Source organism: Silurus meridionalis, chromosome 12, assembly GCF_014805685.1.
Source record: "Silurus meridionalis isolate SWU-2019-XX chromosome 12, ASM1480568v1, whole genome shotgun sequence".
Classification (NCBI taxonomy): domain Eukaryota; kingdom Metazoa; phylum Chordata; class Actinopteri; order Siluriformes; family Siluridae; genus Silurus; species Silurus meridionalis.
The window spans coordinates 6,758,848-6,773,681 of NC_060895.1; the positions used below are offsets into that span (position 1 = coordinate 6,758,848).

Sequence of the window (14,834 nt, forward strand, 5' to 3'; positions counted from 1 at the left end):
TTTTTTTTGCAATGAGTGTAGCACAAATTGAAGCCCTTAAACAAATGAGTAATTGAATTTGCATATATGTAAAATAAAGCTCATTTGCATTTTTACTTGTGGGTTGGGGGGGGGATTGGTTTGTGGTAACTGACGCACCTTGAACCAATGAAAACGAATATTCCATTTAAATGTTGATGATTAAATGTGATTAAAAGAAATAGGGCAACATGCTGAATAAAAGTCTTTGTGCTTCATATTTTCTTCCTGGTGATTTTTATTTAAATCTTGATACGTCTTGTAGAAAACAAACATTTTTATGTAAAAGTTATTCAAAGTCCTGAGGTCGTTTCAGAGGTGGGTGTAGCTGGAAAGAATCTGTTCCAACATGGTAAAACTTTCAAGAAAATCATCTTCTGAAATCCCGAATTTGGTGTATTGATGAATATACGCCCTGTTCAGGAAAAAAATATATAAAAATAAGTTTCCAAAGAAAAGTAAAATAAAATGACCTCTATTATATGATCATTTGGGTTCTTGGTACCTCGATGCGAACATGTTCCAGGCCTTCTGAACTATATTATCCAGAGGATTTAAAAGTGACTGGTTATTGCTGATTAAAGTGGCCAATTTCTCATAGCCACTGAATGGCACAGGGGAGTGCCATGTATGGAAAGTGCCATCTGCTGGAAGCCACGGCACGTACAGTCCAGACTCTTTAAAAGCTCCTGATCGTTAAAAAAAGAAATCCCATAATTAAAAGCACCATAATTAGTCTTTTCTTACAACCTTATATATCTCGCGTACTTGCCTCCATCCGCAGAGGAAACCTCTTTCCCCCTGAGTATTAGAAGGTTAGAGAGGGATCTGTTGAAGCCCACGTGCGGGTTTCTTCCGCCCTCTGCTCTATTCGACGGCACACACACTTTCCAATCGATACCTAAACGTATAGTCATTTTATCTGATCGTCGTTAAAAAACCTTTTCCAGTGACCGTGTGTGTGTGTGTGTGTGTACATTGCGAGTGTTCACCTTCCTCCATCCTGGCATTGGCGATAAGCATTTGTCTTAAATGCTTGAGCAGTCCGGGCCAGGTGTAGGCACTGTACTCCAGAGATGTCTGAGCCATGTGAGGTATGTTCAACATGCTGAGCAGTTTGTATTCAGGATGACACACCAGGGAGCTCAGCATTTCACCTGGAACAAACACGAACACATCACATGACACCACACCTACGAGCTGCAGTCTGTTGCTTGTATTGTTCTGTTGTGTTGTATATGGACACGTTTCTTTTGGCTATGCCTTTGTCTGTGTAAGTCACAAGGCTGTTTTCACTGGGCGAGTAACAGCAGAGGGTGTAGAAAATTGTGCAATCGCAAAAGAGATTCTTGAGAAACAGGACATTGAGTATTAGTTGTTTGAGAGGTGTTTTTTTTTTTTTTTTTTTTACACAACTAACCCAGGTTTCATGTACAAAATATTTCGAAAGAACTCTAAGAAACTCTTTCCAAGGAAAAACTAGTTGAATTCCATAAATTTTTTTCCCCCTAATATTTCCCCTAAATATGGCTTCTAGCAATATTTAAATTGAAATAAATAATTCATCAAATATAATTTCAAACATGCTGCAAATAAAAGCAAGTCCAAATAAGTACTTCGGTGTAAAAAGGGCACACAGAGGAAAATCTCAGTATACCGTGTTAATAACATTTCCTGCGTATTTGACCCTGTATTATGTTAATCCTGTTAATGCAGGAAATACATTTTAAAGGTTTTTTATTGTGCTATTTCTTTATGGTGGAATTTTTTTTTTCCATTTTATATATATTTTACACAGTTGCAGTACAGGGCTTTCAGTAGGGTCAAGACATGTAACGTTGTAATATTGTTAAACTTGAAAAGATACACAACAATGCCAGGGGTATAAAAGAAAATCAAGTTAGCGCAGTGTGACTGTAACCAGTCACGCCGTACCGGAAATACGATCTGTAGCATATCTTTTTATGTACAGCTTCAAGAGTTTCTCGTAAAAGGAGAACACCGTTAAAATTCCACATATCGAGGGAGTGAATAAATGAAGGAATGTTTTAAGCATGTTGTTAAAGTGTGCTGAATGAAGTAAAACAGTTAAGTAGAACACACACACACACACACACCAAAAATGGGCTCTAACAAATGTAAATATTTAATTTAATTATTTCATTTATTTAATGTGTGCCAATTTATGTAATTACTTAATTCAATCCATTCAATCAGTGTATTGCATTCATTTGATTTATTTTATTTATTTTTTATATATTTTATTTTTATAAATAAATTATTAATAAAATAAATTATTAAATATGATTTTTTTCTTGTATTATTTTTTTTAATGAACAAATATTTTATACATTATTTAACAAAGCAGGCATTTGATTTAAAAGTTTTATAAATGTAAACTGTTGATGTTCACGAATGTTAATAGTAGAAAATTGCATTAATAACAAATTAAAAACTACAGGTTATTTTAGGTTTTGCATTCCCCCAAACTGTACTGAAATTGTACGGAACAGTGACTTAAAAAATGCGGTTTGTACAGAAAACAACAAATTACCATCTAGTAAGTAAATAAATGATATATTTTAGGGCTGTCAATTGATAAAATATTTAATCATGATTAATCGCATTTTGACATTTTTATCTGCTCTAAATGTATCAGAAATTAATACGTTTCAAGTTTTTAATACTCTAAATCAACATGGACAAATATTGATCCTTTATGCAAATGTATGTTTATTATTACTATTAATTATTATAACGTGCTATGTTTCCACACGGACTGCTTTGATTGCCGGATGTGCGCATTATGGCTGGTTTTTGGTGCAGGATTTAAAACTTGCTGCAAATGTTTGGTGATCAAAATAAATAAATAAACGCCACTGAAGAATAATTTTGAATGTCCGAGTAAAGAGAGGACGTCGTAAATAAATGTGTCGCATTGAAAGTTTTAATTTCAAATCTTTTATATTTTTTTTTAATTTCCAATAAAACATTTCAAACGGAAATGCACATGGCACGCTCTAATAAAACGAATGCCGTTAAAATTTATTTGGGGTAACGTGTTTAAATTAACAGCCCTAATAGATATATATGTATATATATTTACACACTTACACAGGGCGTTTACGTCAGACCGGGACTTTTGTGTTTATAAAGTAAAAGGACAAATTTTAAATGAAAACTGCGTTAATTTGTCAACTTACTCCCCTGCTACATTTATACACTAATCCTAGTGTTTAACTGATGCCTGGAAAGATTCAGCATGGACAGATTTGTCAGTGCGCCTGACCCATCCTAGGACAACCTTCTTCACTTGGTCATCAGGAAACATCACCAATGGACATACAGCCTTTTTCTGTGAGTATCTATAGATATTCACGGGTTTTACGTCTTCGTTCACAACTAAATTCACCACCACACGCTGTTTCATGCGTACAGTAACACTGTTTTCTGCCATCTTGATTAACGGTGTGCGCCACCTATCGGTAATAAGACACACTAGCCTCTCACTACTGCGTGTAGTACCGCCACACTAAGATTCATTTTTAAACCTTTACAATTGCAAGTCCCGGTTTAACTTGAACGCCCATATATAAAACACAGACCAGCATGTTGAACTGTATTACCTATTGGGTTTCTGCTGTAGTGAGCAGGCGAGTCAGTGGTGTATGCAGGCTGCAGCATGCTACCCAGTTGATGAGCGATCACCTTGTTAAGGTCGGACACAGAGATGTGCTTGATGTTCATCAGCTGGCTGCAGATTTTGTGAACCGTGTCATTCTCGTGCACCACGAGAGCGTCGGAGAGCGTGTAGAGTCGGGACAGGGTGAGAACCGAATTGTAGTTCTGCACGATCACCTGTCGGAAAACGAGAACATTCTGAGAACTAATGAAACAAAAAAATGTAGACAATTTAATAAGAACGTGTGACCAGGGTTACCTCTCCTGTTCCATAGGGCCATGTCAGGTGATTAAGAATAAACGAATGTGGATAAGTGTCTCGTAGACACTGGGTGACATAGGTGCCCACTCCAGAACCAGTACCTCCTGCCACACTCATCATGGCGAATATTCCTGCAAGCCGATCACAGCGTTCTACCTCCCGCCTCACCAGATCTTCCACGACATCCTTGTGTTGAGGGCCATGAACATAGTACCTACCGAACAGTAATGACGTGATGTGATGCATTTCAATATGGTACAAATAATTAGCATATCTATTTATTATATATAAATGAATTTGTTTTTACCAATAAAAATGTTTATTTTTTTATGCCAACTTGTATCTGATGCACACTTTTTTATAATCGATCAGATCGTTAACTTTAATGGCAATGTGCCAATGCAAATCAGTGAATTGTCATAAACAGAATAGTATACAGTAAGACACTATACACAAATTAAAATATTACACACTACAATCCTCTTACCCATTTGCCCAGTTGTTTCCAGAGCCCTGTTTCTGGCAGAAGTGACTTTTTTCCCCATATCTCCATTTTCCTGAACCTGATGCCTTTGCTATGGTTTGGGCAATTACTTTGGGCTCCATGTCAATAAGAACTGCGCGTGCCACCAGCGCTACAAAAAAAAAGCACAACACACACCAGAATGTTATAATAACCTCCAATCCTCAAATGTAATTCAACAGATATAGGAGGGTTGCAGCTACACATTTCTGCCCCGAAAGCACATGATTGCAGTAGTGGGAAAGATATAGACAATGGACATTCAGTGTCACTCAGGAGGATGGGATCCCTTTGGAGTCTGGTTCCTCTCAAGGTTCCTTCCTCTTACCATCTGAGGGAGATTTTCTTGCCACGGTCAACTCTTGCTTATTAGGGCTAAACTTCCAAGTTTATTTCTGTAGCGATTTTCACAATGAACATTGTCTCAAAACAGAATTTAAGAATTAAGGTGAATGGTGTGTGTTTATCCCTGATGAGCAGCATGGGGGTGACTGTGGCAAGGAAAAACTCCCTTGGTTTTAGGAAGAAACCTTAAAAGGAACCGGACTCAAAAGAAAACCTTATATTCATTTGACAGTCATTTTCATTTACATACATTTTCACATTCTTATACAGTCATTTGATGTTCTGGAACCAGGAGCTACTGAGCAACTGATAAAATAGCTCAACATTTGAGATCATCATAGATCCAACACTGGCTCCTCCATTCCAGAGCCTTTAAACCTTCAAAGAGGACCAATGTCCAAACTCTACATGAAGTGGGATCCAAATGGCGCTGGTACTTCTCGTGATGTTTGCCGGGTCGGCATTTTCTTCTTTGAAGGTCTATCATCTTCATGAGGTGGGACACGACTGGAGCTGGTGCAACCTCGGAATGGGTTTATATAAACTTGAGGAATAAACTTATATGGACTGATTTATAAATGTAAAAGATATATTTGTCAATTGTTTCATTCTGTAAAGCTGCTTTGGGACAATTCCCAATGTTACAAGTGCTATACATATAAAAATGGGATGTAATGAAGAAAGGTGAGGAGGTCTGGCATGCAGTCATTTCATCCCAAACGTTTTTTTTGCATGCTTGAGGCCCGAGATCTTCCTCTTGACCAGACCTGCTTCATGGACATGGATATTGTTTGGCTGGAACAGGTTTGGTCCTCCAAGTAAAGGGAACATCTACAATGCTACAGCATACTAACAGATTATAGCATTCTGTGATTCTAGTTTTATAAAGAAAGGTACATAGAGGTATGATGAGGGGGTGTCCGAATAATTTCGGTCACACGCGTTCAGACGTGTTAAACCTCTAAAATAAGTTCATCTGACACATTAGCAGTTCAATTTACCTCCTTCTGCATCCTCCCTGAAGAACCTCTCATAGCTGCACTCTTTGTAGGTTCTTGCATGTGCTCCAGTGGAGTCCTCATACACAGTACTGAGCACTTCCGGTCCGATCTGATTTCCGCACTGACCTAACTGCACTGTCACAACCGACATGTTAGGAGCTAGAGAACGACCTCGACCACTCCAGAAAACCAGCTACATCTTATTGCTTGACTACAAACTACCCCCAGACAGAGGACATGACATTGTTAGCAACTAATCACGTGGCGTCGCGAAAGATTCGGCTCATTGAGTCGACTCCTTTACACGAACGTTGTGTAAAGACATATATGAGTCGTTTCATTATTATTCTATTTGTTGTTGTTTTTTATGGATGCGAACAACGTAATTACCGTCGCACTAAAATACATGATCATATCTATGTTATTATTATATATTCGGAGGGAAATCTTTAAACAAATTGTCGCCAAATTTGTCCGGGTTGAAACAAAATGGCAGAGAACCGTTTGAGAGCTGAAAGAGTCGGTTAGCTAAGCCAAATCATCTGACTCCGTCGGAAAAACCTGAGATATGTCTGAGTTAGTCTTTTAATTTAATTACTAAACTGTTTTTAATAGAACCAGAAAACACCTGACTGTACATACATACATTAAATTTCCAAAAGTCAGTAGTGGGCCCAGCAAGGCCTTCTATGCTGGTCTAAGCTTTATTAGAATTACTGATTTACATTTTAATCTATTTCTGTTCATGAATATATATTAAATTATTCCCAGTATAATTCATTTCATATCGTTTCGGGTTTGCACTTTATTCCGCTGCACTGCTCTTTCCCCATCTCAAGCAGCAATTCATTGAAGTCTGTGGACCACGAGCCTCTTATTCATCTGCTCAAAATCTGCTCGGCCTATCATCCCTGAACAAACATATTTTAATGAATCATTCTGTTGCAATGTGAGAACAGTATAAGAACAAAAGGAGGTGAAAATTTACATTAGGGTTGCATTTCCAAAAATAACCAAAAATGTTACCTCTCAGTATTTTGGAAAACCCCTGAGTTTAAGTAGCTGCTAATGACCCAGACATAATTTGCATTAGCTGATAATTCACTTCATGGTTACTTTCTGACATGTGAACAAGCCAAACCGGCAAGCTAAAACCAAGTTTTTGGTTTAATTATTCTAGAGCAAATACAAAATCATTGAGAAATACATATAATATCTACAAATTTTCGAAACAACTTTCATGATACAAAAATGTTTTGGCAAATCACCTAGCCCTAATAATCATTCATATGTTCCTGGTGTAAACAAAATTATTTTCCTTTGTAATTATAATGCAGTGGTGTGCTGTCAGGGCCAGTTTTTTTTTTTTAACACATTTTATCCATGATTATATATTAAATTATTCCCAATATTTTATACACTTCATTTCATAGCTTTTCTCTACTTGTGCAGCTGAGTGTCTGTATATGTTGGAGTTTTAATCCAATCAGATTTCAGTCGTCACATCATGTGTTGCTGGGGTCAAAGAATCTGTATCGAGGTTTCAGAGTAAGCAATGCTTGTAGCTATTGTTTTCACCAAACAAAATTTGAGTGTACAGCACTTGGGCCATCTTGCAGGGGTACAATAACGTTATAATAACTAGCAAACTGCATCTGTAGCAAACTGCACAAGCTCAAATATATTTGTGTGGATTTAATAGTTGTTTCTTCTTATTTCAAGAAATGGCTGCAGATTCACTTACCAGGACATTAACAAGACAGACTTTTCAAGAAACGCTGGATATCGTGAGGAAAGACCAACCAAAAATTCAGTAATGCATGGTAAAAATGCAAGCTGGGGAAATTGTATTAATTTAATGTTGCTTCTGCTAGAGATGATGTATGCGGGCAGCTCAGCTGTGGCTGCAGTGAAAGGCGACTTGCTGAATTATGATTTTTGGATTTCTTGTTTTGTATTCATTCTCACTACACTACCTGTCTGTGATGCAACACTCTGTTATACTGCGTCTCTCAACAATATCGATGGTTTCAATTGTCATGGTATTAACAGGTGGACTGATTCAGGTAGGACACCACTGAAGGCCCAGGTATGAAAAGCACAGTCCATCATCGCCTGACCATCATGGTCATATGTGCTTTTTGAACATCCCTATCCAGATTAATTTCTGCTTTTGTGGTTATAAATACTTCCACTTTTTTTTTAAAAGGTTTTATACTCGATTTTGAATCAGGCTTTGGGGATTTCCCAAAAAGTCAAAAGAACATAATATCAGGCATAAAGATGTGCAGTGATGAAACAATTTGGGAATGCCAATCAGCTTTACACACATGTCTTTTGACTTGGGGAGGAGTATGCGGAGAACATGGGCACTTTAATATAGTGCATATTGTGTTTTTGGTTTTGTGTTTTGCAAATCATATAATTTTGAATATAACATAGTGTTTGACTAGTAGTACTATAATCAATCATAGTGTATCTGATGGACAACATCATGTGGTCTTTTTGTGTTCATTCAGATTTACATAAATAAGTGTACCTGCGGTTATAACATTTATTTTAGCTTAGCTAAAGAACCTCACATGATTCACAACTCCACCGATTCACATGATTCCAGTTTTGCATTTGTTCACGAACAATGTGATGCTTGTCATTTTTACCAAGAAACTTTGCATTAAAGACTTTCCTTATGGGGAAAACCCTCAGAGGTATTTTAAGGTGATCTGACAGCGACCGTGGCTGATTAATAAATGTGCTCAAGCACCCCCTTTTGTCAGCTCTGGCAATAACATACAATCTTCAAATGCATATCAAATACTGTACCTCAGAAAAATCATCTGCCTTGGATTTTCCAGGAACTGGAAGGAAATCCAGGAAATGCAGGAAACTCTGTATTTTCAGGGGTTAAGAGTAATTTTAATAGAGTTTATTGTATTACCACCATTTATAAGATCAAAACTCTTCACTCTAACTGCTATTTAATGTTGGATTTCTTTTATCATTTCTCAAATAGCTAACAAGACAAACATGCTTTGGATCATCTCTGGAAGGGGCGATATTATCTAAAGTTCTTTTTTTGACTCTATAACATTGGATAACATCGTGGATATTGACTAATGTTAAAAATTAAGCTTGCTTTTCCAAAAATGCTGGTAAATAGGCAACAAAATATAATATGGGGATGATTTGGTTTTTTAAAAAACAGACACTGAACAAAAATTGTCACAAAGGGTGGTAGCATAACTGGTCTCTTTCACCATCTCAAGCAGATGTTTATGAAAGCCGGTGGGCCATGAATCTCAGACTCTTATTCATCTGCTAATCTGCTAGATCTACAGTTCTTAAACAAACATATTTGTATGAATCATTGTGATGCGGATGTAACAGGAAAAAGAAAAGTCAGAAATTACCCAGAGATGGCAAAAGTACACTCATCCTTCACTCAAGTAGAAGTTCAGATTCTCATGTTTTAAGTAGACTTTTTCACCAAAGTTTGACATGCACTTAAGTAAAAAGTAGACATTACTACTACTTGTTTTAGTGTCCCGCTCATGGACCTTACATCATTTTGATATATTGATATAAAATAATCTTAAATTTAGTTATCTAATGAATGTATCCAGGCTGAACAACCACCATATAGAACACAAGCAGAGTAAAGATGATGATCAGGTGTTCAGGAATGTCTCGGTTTTTAGTCATGTTTACTTCACTGAACCCCTCTGTCTCATCCAGCACCATACTGCTTGTTGCCTTCTGCCTTGCTCATTGTTAGCTTCGTAGTCTAGTCTACGTCTGTGGTGCCTGATAGCCAGGAAACGATGCTGCGCAAAGACAGGAAATAGATTGATCAGCTGAAAAGAAAAAATATTAATCATGTCACCAAATTGATTAAAACTAAAGTAGCGAGTCTGGTTTGAAAATGGAAGAAATAGAAAGTACAGATATTTGTGTAAACATTTTGCGTGAATGTAAAAAGATTGTAAAAAAATTAATAGTGAAGTAAAGTACTGATACCAGGAAAAAAATCTACTTAAGTACAGTAATGAAGAATTTGTACTTTATTTCTTCCCACCTTTGTAAATTACATCAGTGTTGCATTTCCAATAGACAAAGATATGAAGATATGATACCTGTCAGTATTTGCGAAAAACTCAGAGTTTGAGTGGCTGCTAATGACCCAGGTATAATTTGCATTATTAGGAAGCAATTGTCACAGACAGAACTCATATAATTCACTTCATGATTATTTTCTGACATGTCAACAAGCCAAACTTGCAATACACACCACAGTCCTTTTTTTAAAAAAAAAGAAAATCACCTGTTTTATTATTGTGGAGCGAATCTATAAAATATCATCAAAACTTACATACAACTAACATTCATGTGTTGCTGGTGTAAGCAAATGTAGGTATTTTCCTGTTATTATAATGTTCTAAAATATTCATATCAGTTCAATCCAGCTTACACACTGGCACTGAGTTTTCTTCAAGAAATAAATTTTTACAAGATTTACAACTGGAACTAATATTTCTTCTGTGTGTTGGTGGAATTAACTCCCCCTGGATGCCTGAACAGCTGGTGTCATCAAAGAAACACTAAAGACCTACTGTAAAGAGCTCACAAGGATGAGGAAATGGGAGACAGGCGGCAGGTTTTCAGCAACAACAACAACAAAATGGCTTTATTTTGCCACTTTCTTGTTATCACTTTTACTTTTTAGTATATATAATCGCACTAACTCACGCACACACACACACACACACACACACACACACACACACACACACACACACCTGTCTCCCGCTTTTTCTTTCTTTCCTAAGGCTATTGTCTCTCCCTGCTTTTATTCTCTCTACTGCTTACTGAAAGAGAGAACACTCCTTAATGAAAATTATGCACAGGTGTTTCTTCTGTTCTATTCACTTCCTCCAGCTCCACCCTCTATTCACAAACTCCATTCATTTGCCACATATCCTCACCATTTGACTCTGGGACTAGGGCGTCATTTTAGCACTGTATTGCCCAAAAGGAAGGTTAAAGAACAGGCAATTTCTTCAAATAATATTAGGGTCAAGTGGATTTGCTGATATCTTTGTACAATTCAGTAACATTCAGTAAAAATCACTTAAAAAGTTTGTATCAAATTTAGACACAGCATTGACCCTTCTAAAGTCCACCCTAAAACTATAACCCTTGGGTACCAGGACCACCAGGCTGGACCAGTCACAGTGGGACTCCATTCTTACCCCTATATCGAGCATAGCCATGAGCTCTTCCTGAGTCACCTGGGGAGCACACTACCACCATTGGGATGTCTCAGTTGGTGTTTTATGAGATTTGTGCACCCAGGCAGAGGCAAAAACATCAAAAAAGTTTTAACAGTAAGTTCAAATTCTCTGCACACAAATGAATTTGAGAATGATGTTTTTGCCTCTGCCTGGGTGCACAGATCTCATAAAACACTAACCACTGTTGGTTGAGATGCTAAATTTGCTGGGACCCTCCTCTATCCATTGCCCAACCTCATATTCAATGTACCCCACTCGCCGTGTGGCCTCAAAGGTAAGTAATTTAGAGCTAGATACGGGTAATAATATTACCAACATTATCTCCTGGTGCAAATTCATAGCTGTGTGCCCCATTATACAGTCATTCTCCATAGTGAATAATATTTTTTATTAATAGAATGTTCATCTTCCCAATTTACTCTAATATGCCATGTGGCTTATGACCATATATCAATTAAAAATTGGAAAACCCAGTGGCCGCTTGCAGGACATCACGCACTGCGAATAATAAGGGCCCAAGCAACTTATCCAAATTGTGTGCATCATAATGAACAAACTTTGAAATAATATTTTTGAGAGAGATTTTCTATTTTTTAAGAGTCGGTCAGTCAGAATCTCTTTTAGAAGGACTGCAATATTATGCGCTGAAATGCTGTGGAGAGGTAAAACTTCTGTCGTGTCACCTGCTGAAAGTAACACAGAGCTATGCCCTTGTGTTGTCTATTCTAAGGTCAATCATAATTCTGGCTAAGGGGACCTTGATTACTAATAATGCTCATAATGGTGCTTTAGGGGGGGCCAGTGGATTCACCAGATGACATTTGTGACATTTTGGGTTACCCATAACTCCTTGTCCAGCAATGTTGGATATTGGATGTTGACCCACTTTGCTGTTACCTCCATCTCCATCTTTTGTAGGCAAAACAGAGCTGCTGGACGGCTAAGCTCTCGGACCGTCATTGCTGTTTAGGGGTACGGCTGACCTGCTGCAATAATTTTGCTTCAGATTTGTAGTGTATGGACTGTAAGCTGCTGGCCTGTGAGTTGAGCTTTCCCCAAGCTGAACTGCCTCAGTGTCGTTGTGCGTAATCTTGTTGAGTGTGACATAGGCATGGCCATCAAACTGTTTTCTCTAACACACACACTGGTCTTTCCCTCAGGTGGAAGCAGGGCCTGAAAGCATCTAACAGAAAATGCTGAAAGAAACCTGGTGTTATGTCTCCTAGTGGGTGGTGAGAACCTTAACAGGTGGCAGGGACTCCACAACAGTGTACCTCCCTCTGATCCTATTCTCTGCTGTTTCTGAGAATACACATTAATGAAAATGATGCCCAGGTGTTTGATTCTTCCCATCATTCTTTGATCACTTCCTCTGGCTCCGCCCTCCATTCACAAACCTGTGACAACTCCCCCACTGCCACACCTACATTTTCCCCAAGTTCTTGGATTAACACTTCAATTAAAAATAAATCTCGTCTTCTTTCACGCTCTACTAACCTCTGCCTGACAGGATTTTAGTTTCTATTGTACTTGCATGAGGGTGTATTTTTATGCAAGAATAAAAAAAACTAAATAAAAATTTGAATGCACTTAAAGGTGTCTGCTACGTAATGTAAATGCCAGGATAAAAAATTAGCTGTTTATCAGACATTCCACATGTCCCAGATGTTCCCTCCAGTAGGTGGCGTCCTACTGACAGTGGGGTGAAATAGGGTTGCAAAGGTGGTCTACCTCCCTGAAATGTGTTTGTGCTGGGTAAAAATGAATCAACAGCTTCTGACCAGTTAGAATCCCTTTGATATCACCCAAATGACAACGGGTTCCCTTTTTGAGTCTGGTTCCTCTCAAGGTTTCTTCCTCATTCATCTAGGGAGTTTTTCACTTGCCACAGTTGCTTCAGGCTGCTCATCAGGGATAAACACACATAAATCACTTTAATTCTTAAGTTCTGTAAAGCTGCTTTAAGACAATGACTATTGTGAAAAAAGTGCTTTAGGAATAAACTTGAACTTTATATGATATACACTACCAGTGAATAGTTTGGAGGCACCTTCCTAATCTAAGTTTGGAGACACATTCAATAGCTTTTCTTTATTCATATTGTTTTTAACAATTATGTGGTCAACAAAAACATGTTAAATAAACTAGAATGTGTTTTATATATTTTTGATTCTTTAAAGTAGCCATGTTTTGCTTTAATAACAGCATTACACACCCTTGGCACTTTTCCACTTATCTAAAGTCCATTCCCTCCAAGCAAGTCTTCCAAAGTCTTCCTAAACAACTTTATTCTTTGCTACCATTCGACAACCTGACTCATGCAGTATCCTCTAAATAGTGGTTGTTGAAAAATGTCTACTTCGAGAAGCATTTAGGTAAATAATATATTTCTAAGGCTGGTATTTCTAAGAAAAATATTCTCTGCAGCAGAGGTAGCTCTTGGTCTTTTTCTGAAATAATTCTAATAAGAGCCTGTTCCATAATCCCTTGGTTTTGGTGACTGCACTTGATGCTACATTTAAAATTCTTTAGGTAAATGAAGGTAATGATGTACTGTGTTTCCTCTTTACTTATCTGAGTGTTAATGGCCCCAGTATGGATTTTTTTGTAGTTGCAGTAATACTGCACTAATAGTTCTATTGACTCTGTACTTACTCTTTCCTCTGCACAAGACAACTGATAGTCTAAAGCACATTAAGAAGGCAAGAAATGTCACTAATGAACTCTTCATAAAGCACAACTTTATAAAGCTGTCATCAAAGATAAATTTAGACGATCTAAAATATAAACTGTTCTGGGTTGTTTAATATGTTTTTGTTCACTAAATTCCTTAAATGCGCTTTTATAGTCTGGTTGTCTTCAGTATTAATGTGCCTGTTGAAAATAAAAATAGATAAAATCAGATGTGGGTGGCGTGTCCAAACTTTTGACGGTACTGTACAATTTATGTGGCTGTTATTTGAAATGCAAACGTAGAAGTAATTTCCACTGGTCTCTTATTTAAAAATGCATTTATAATTCTAGTAGACCTGATGATTTGTTTTAAGGATGTGCATCTCCATAACTGAGGCCGATGTGATTCACATCTCGATGCATAGCCAACGATATGATATATTATATCCAAGATTGCACCACTGGTCGGTCCGCTTTTCATTTCACTGCAAGTTGTATTCTGTTATAACTATGCAATGCACAATTTAATGCAAAAAAATACGGTATGCAATTCATTATTATACAGATAGTTCACTTTTATTTCGTTGGTTCAGACAGACAACAAATCATACATTTATTTAGGTGACTTCTAATGCATAGCCCTTTCACAAAACAGGCCTTTAAAAAAAAGATTAAAATGAAACCAGACATCTTTTCCTGTTCTGTCTCCAGGAAGATGCAGCTCTACCTCTGCCATGTTAATCTATATTCTATGTGACCCTAAGAGCACGTCTCGATCTCCGTAGTGTTGTGATGCGTCGTATTCACGTAGCAGTAGTGGTGCTGAGAGAACACGCCGCTTAAAGAAGGAAAAAGATTTGGAGAAATCAAACATCAGTCACCAAATATTGGTCACTTTCTTAATAATAAAAGCGCATTTACTGATAATTATATACAAATAAATCGTTTTACCGATGCCAAAATGTTAAAAACTTGGATCTGTTGCACACTTTTTGCATCAGATTGTTAACTTTTTAGTAAATCGGTGGATATTACTATGC

At 37.3% G+C, this 14,834-nt stretch overlaps 1 protein-coding gene across 1 annotated transcript; it reads right to left on the reverse strand.

Moving 5' to 3' along the window:
• Positions 1-280: 280 nt before the first annotated feature.
• tubd1 (tubulin, delta 1) lies at positions 281-6,111 on the reverse strand. The gene is made up of 8 exons (XM_046863025.1): positions 5,831-6,111; positions 4,449-4,596; positions 3,959-4,175; positions 3,645-3,876; positions 1,011-1,175; positions 791-919; positions 524-707; positions 281-433 (listed from the first exon to the last, which is right to left on the reverse strand). The coding sequence occupies exons 1-8, from the start codon at positions 5,979-5,981 to the stop codon at positions 331-333; spliced, it is 1,329 nt and encodes a 442-aa protein (XP_046718981.1). The 5' UTR covers positions 5,982-6,111; the 3' UTR covers positions 281-330.
• Between the last annotated feature and the right edge of the window lie 8,723 nt (positions 6,112-14,834).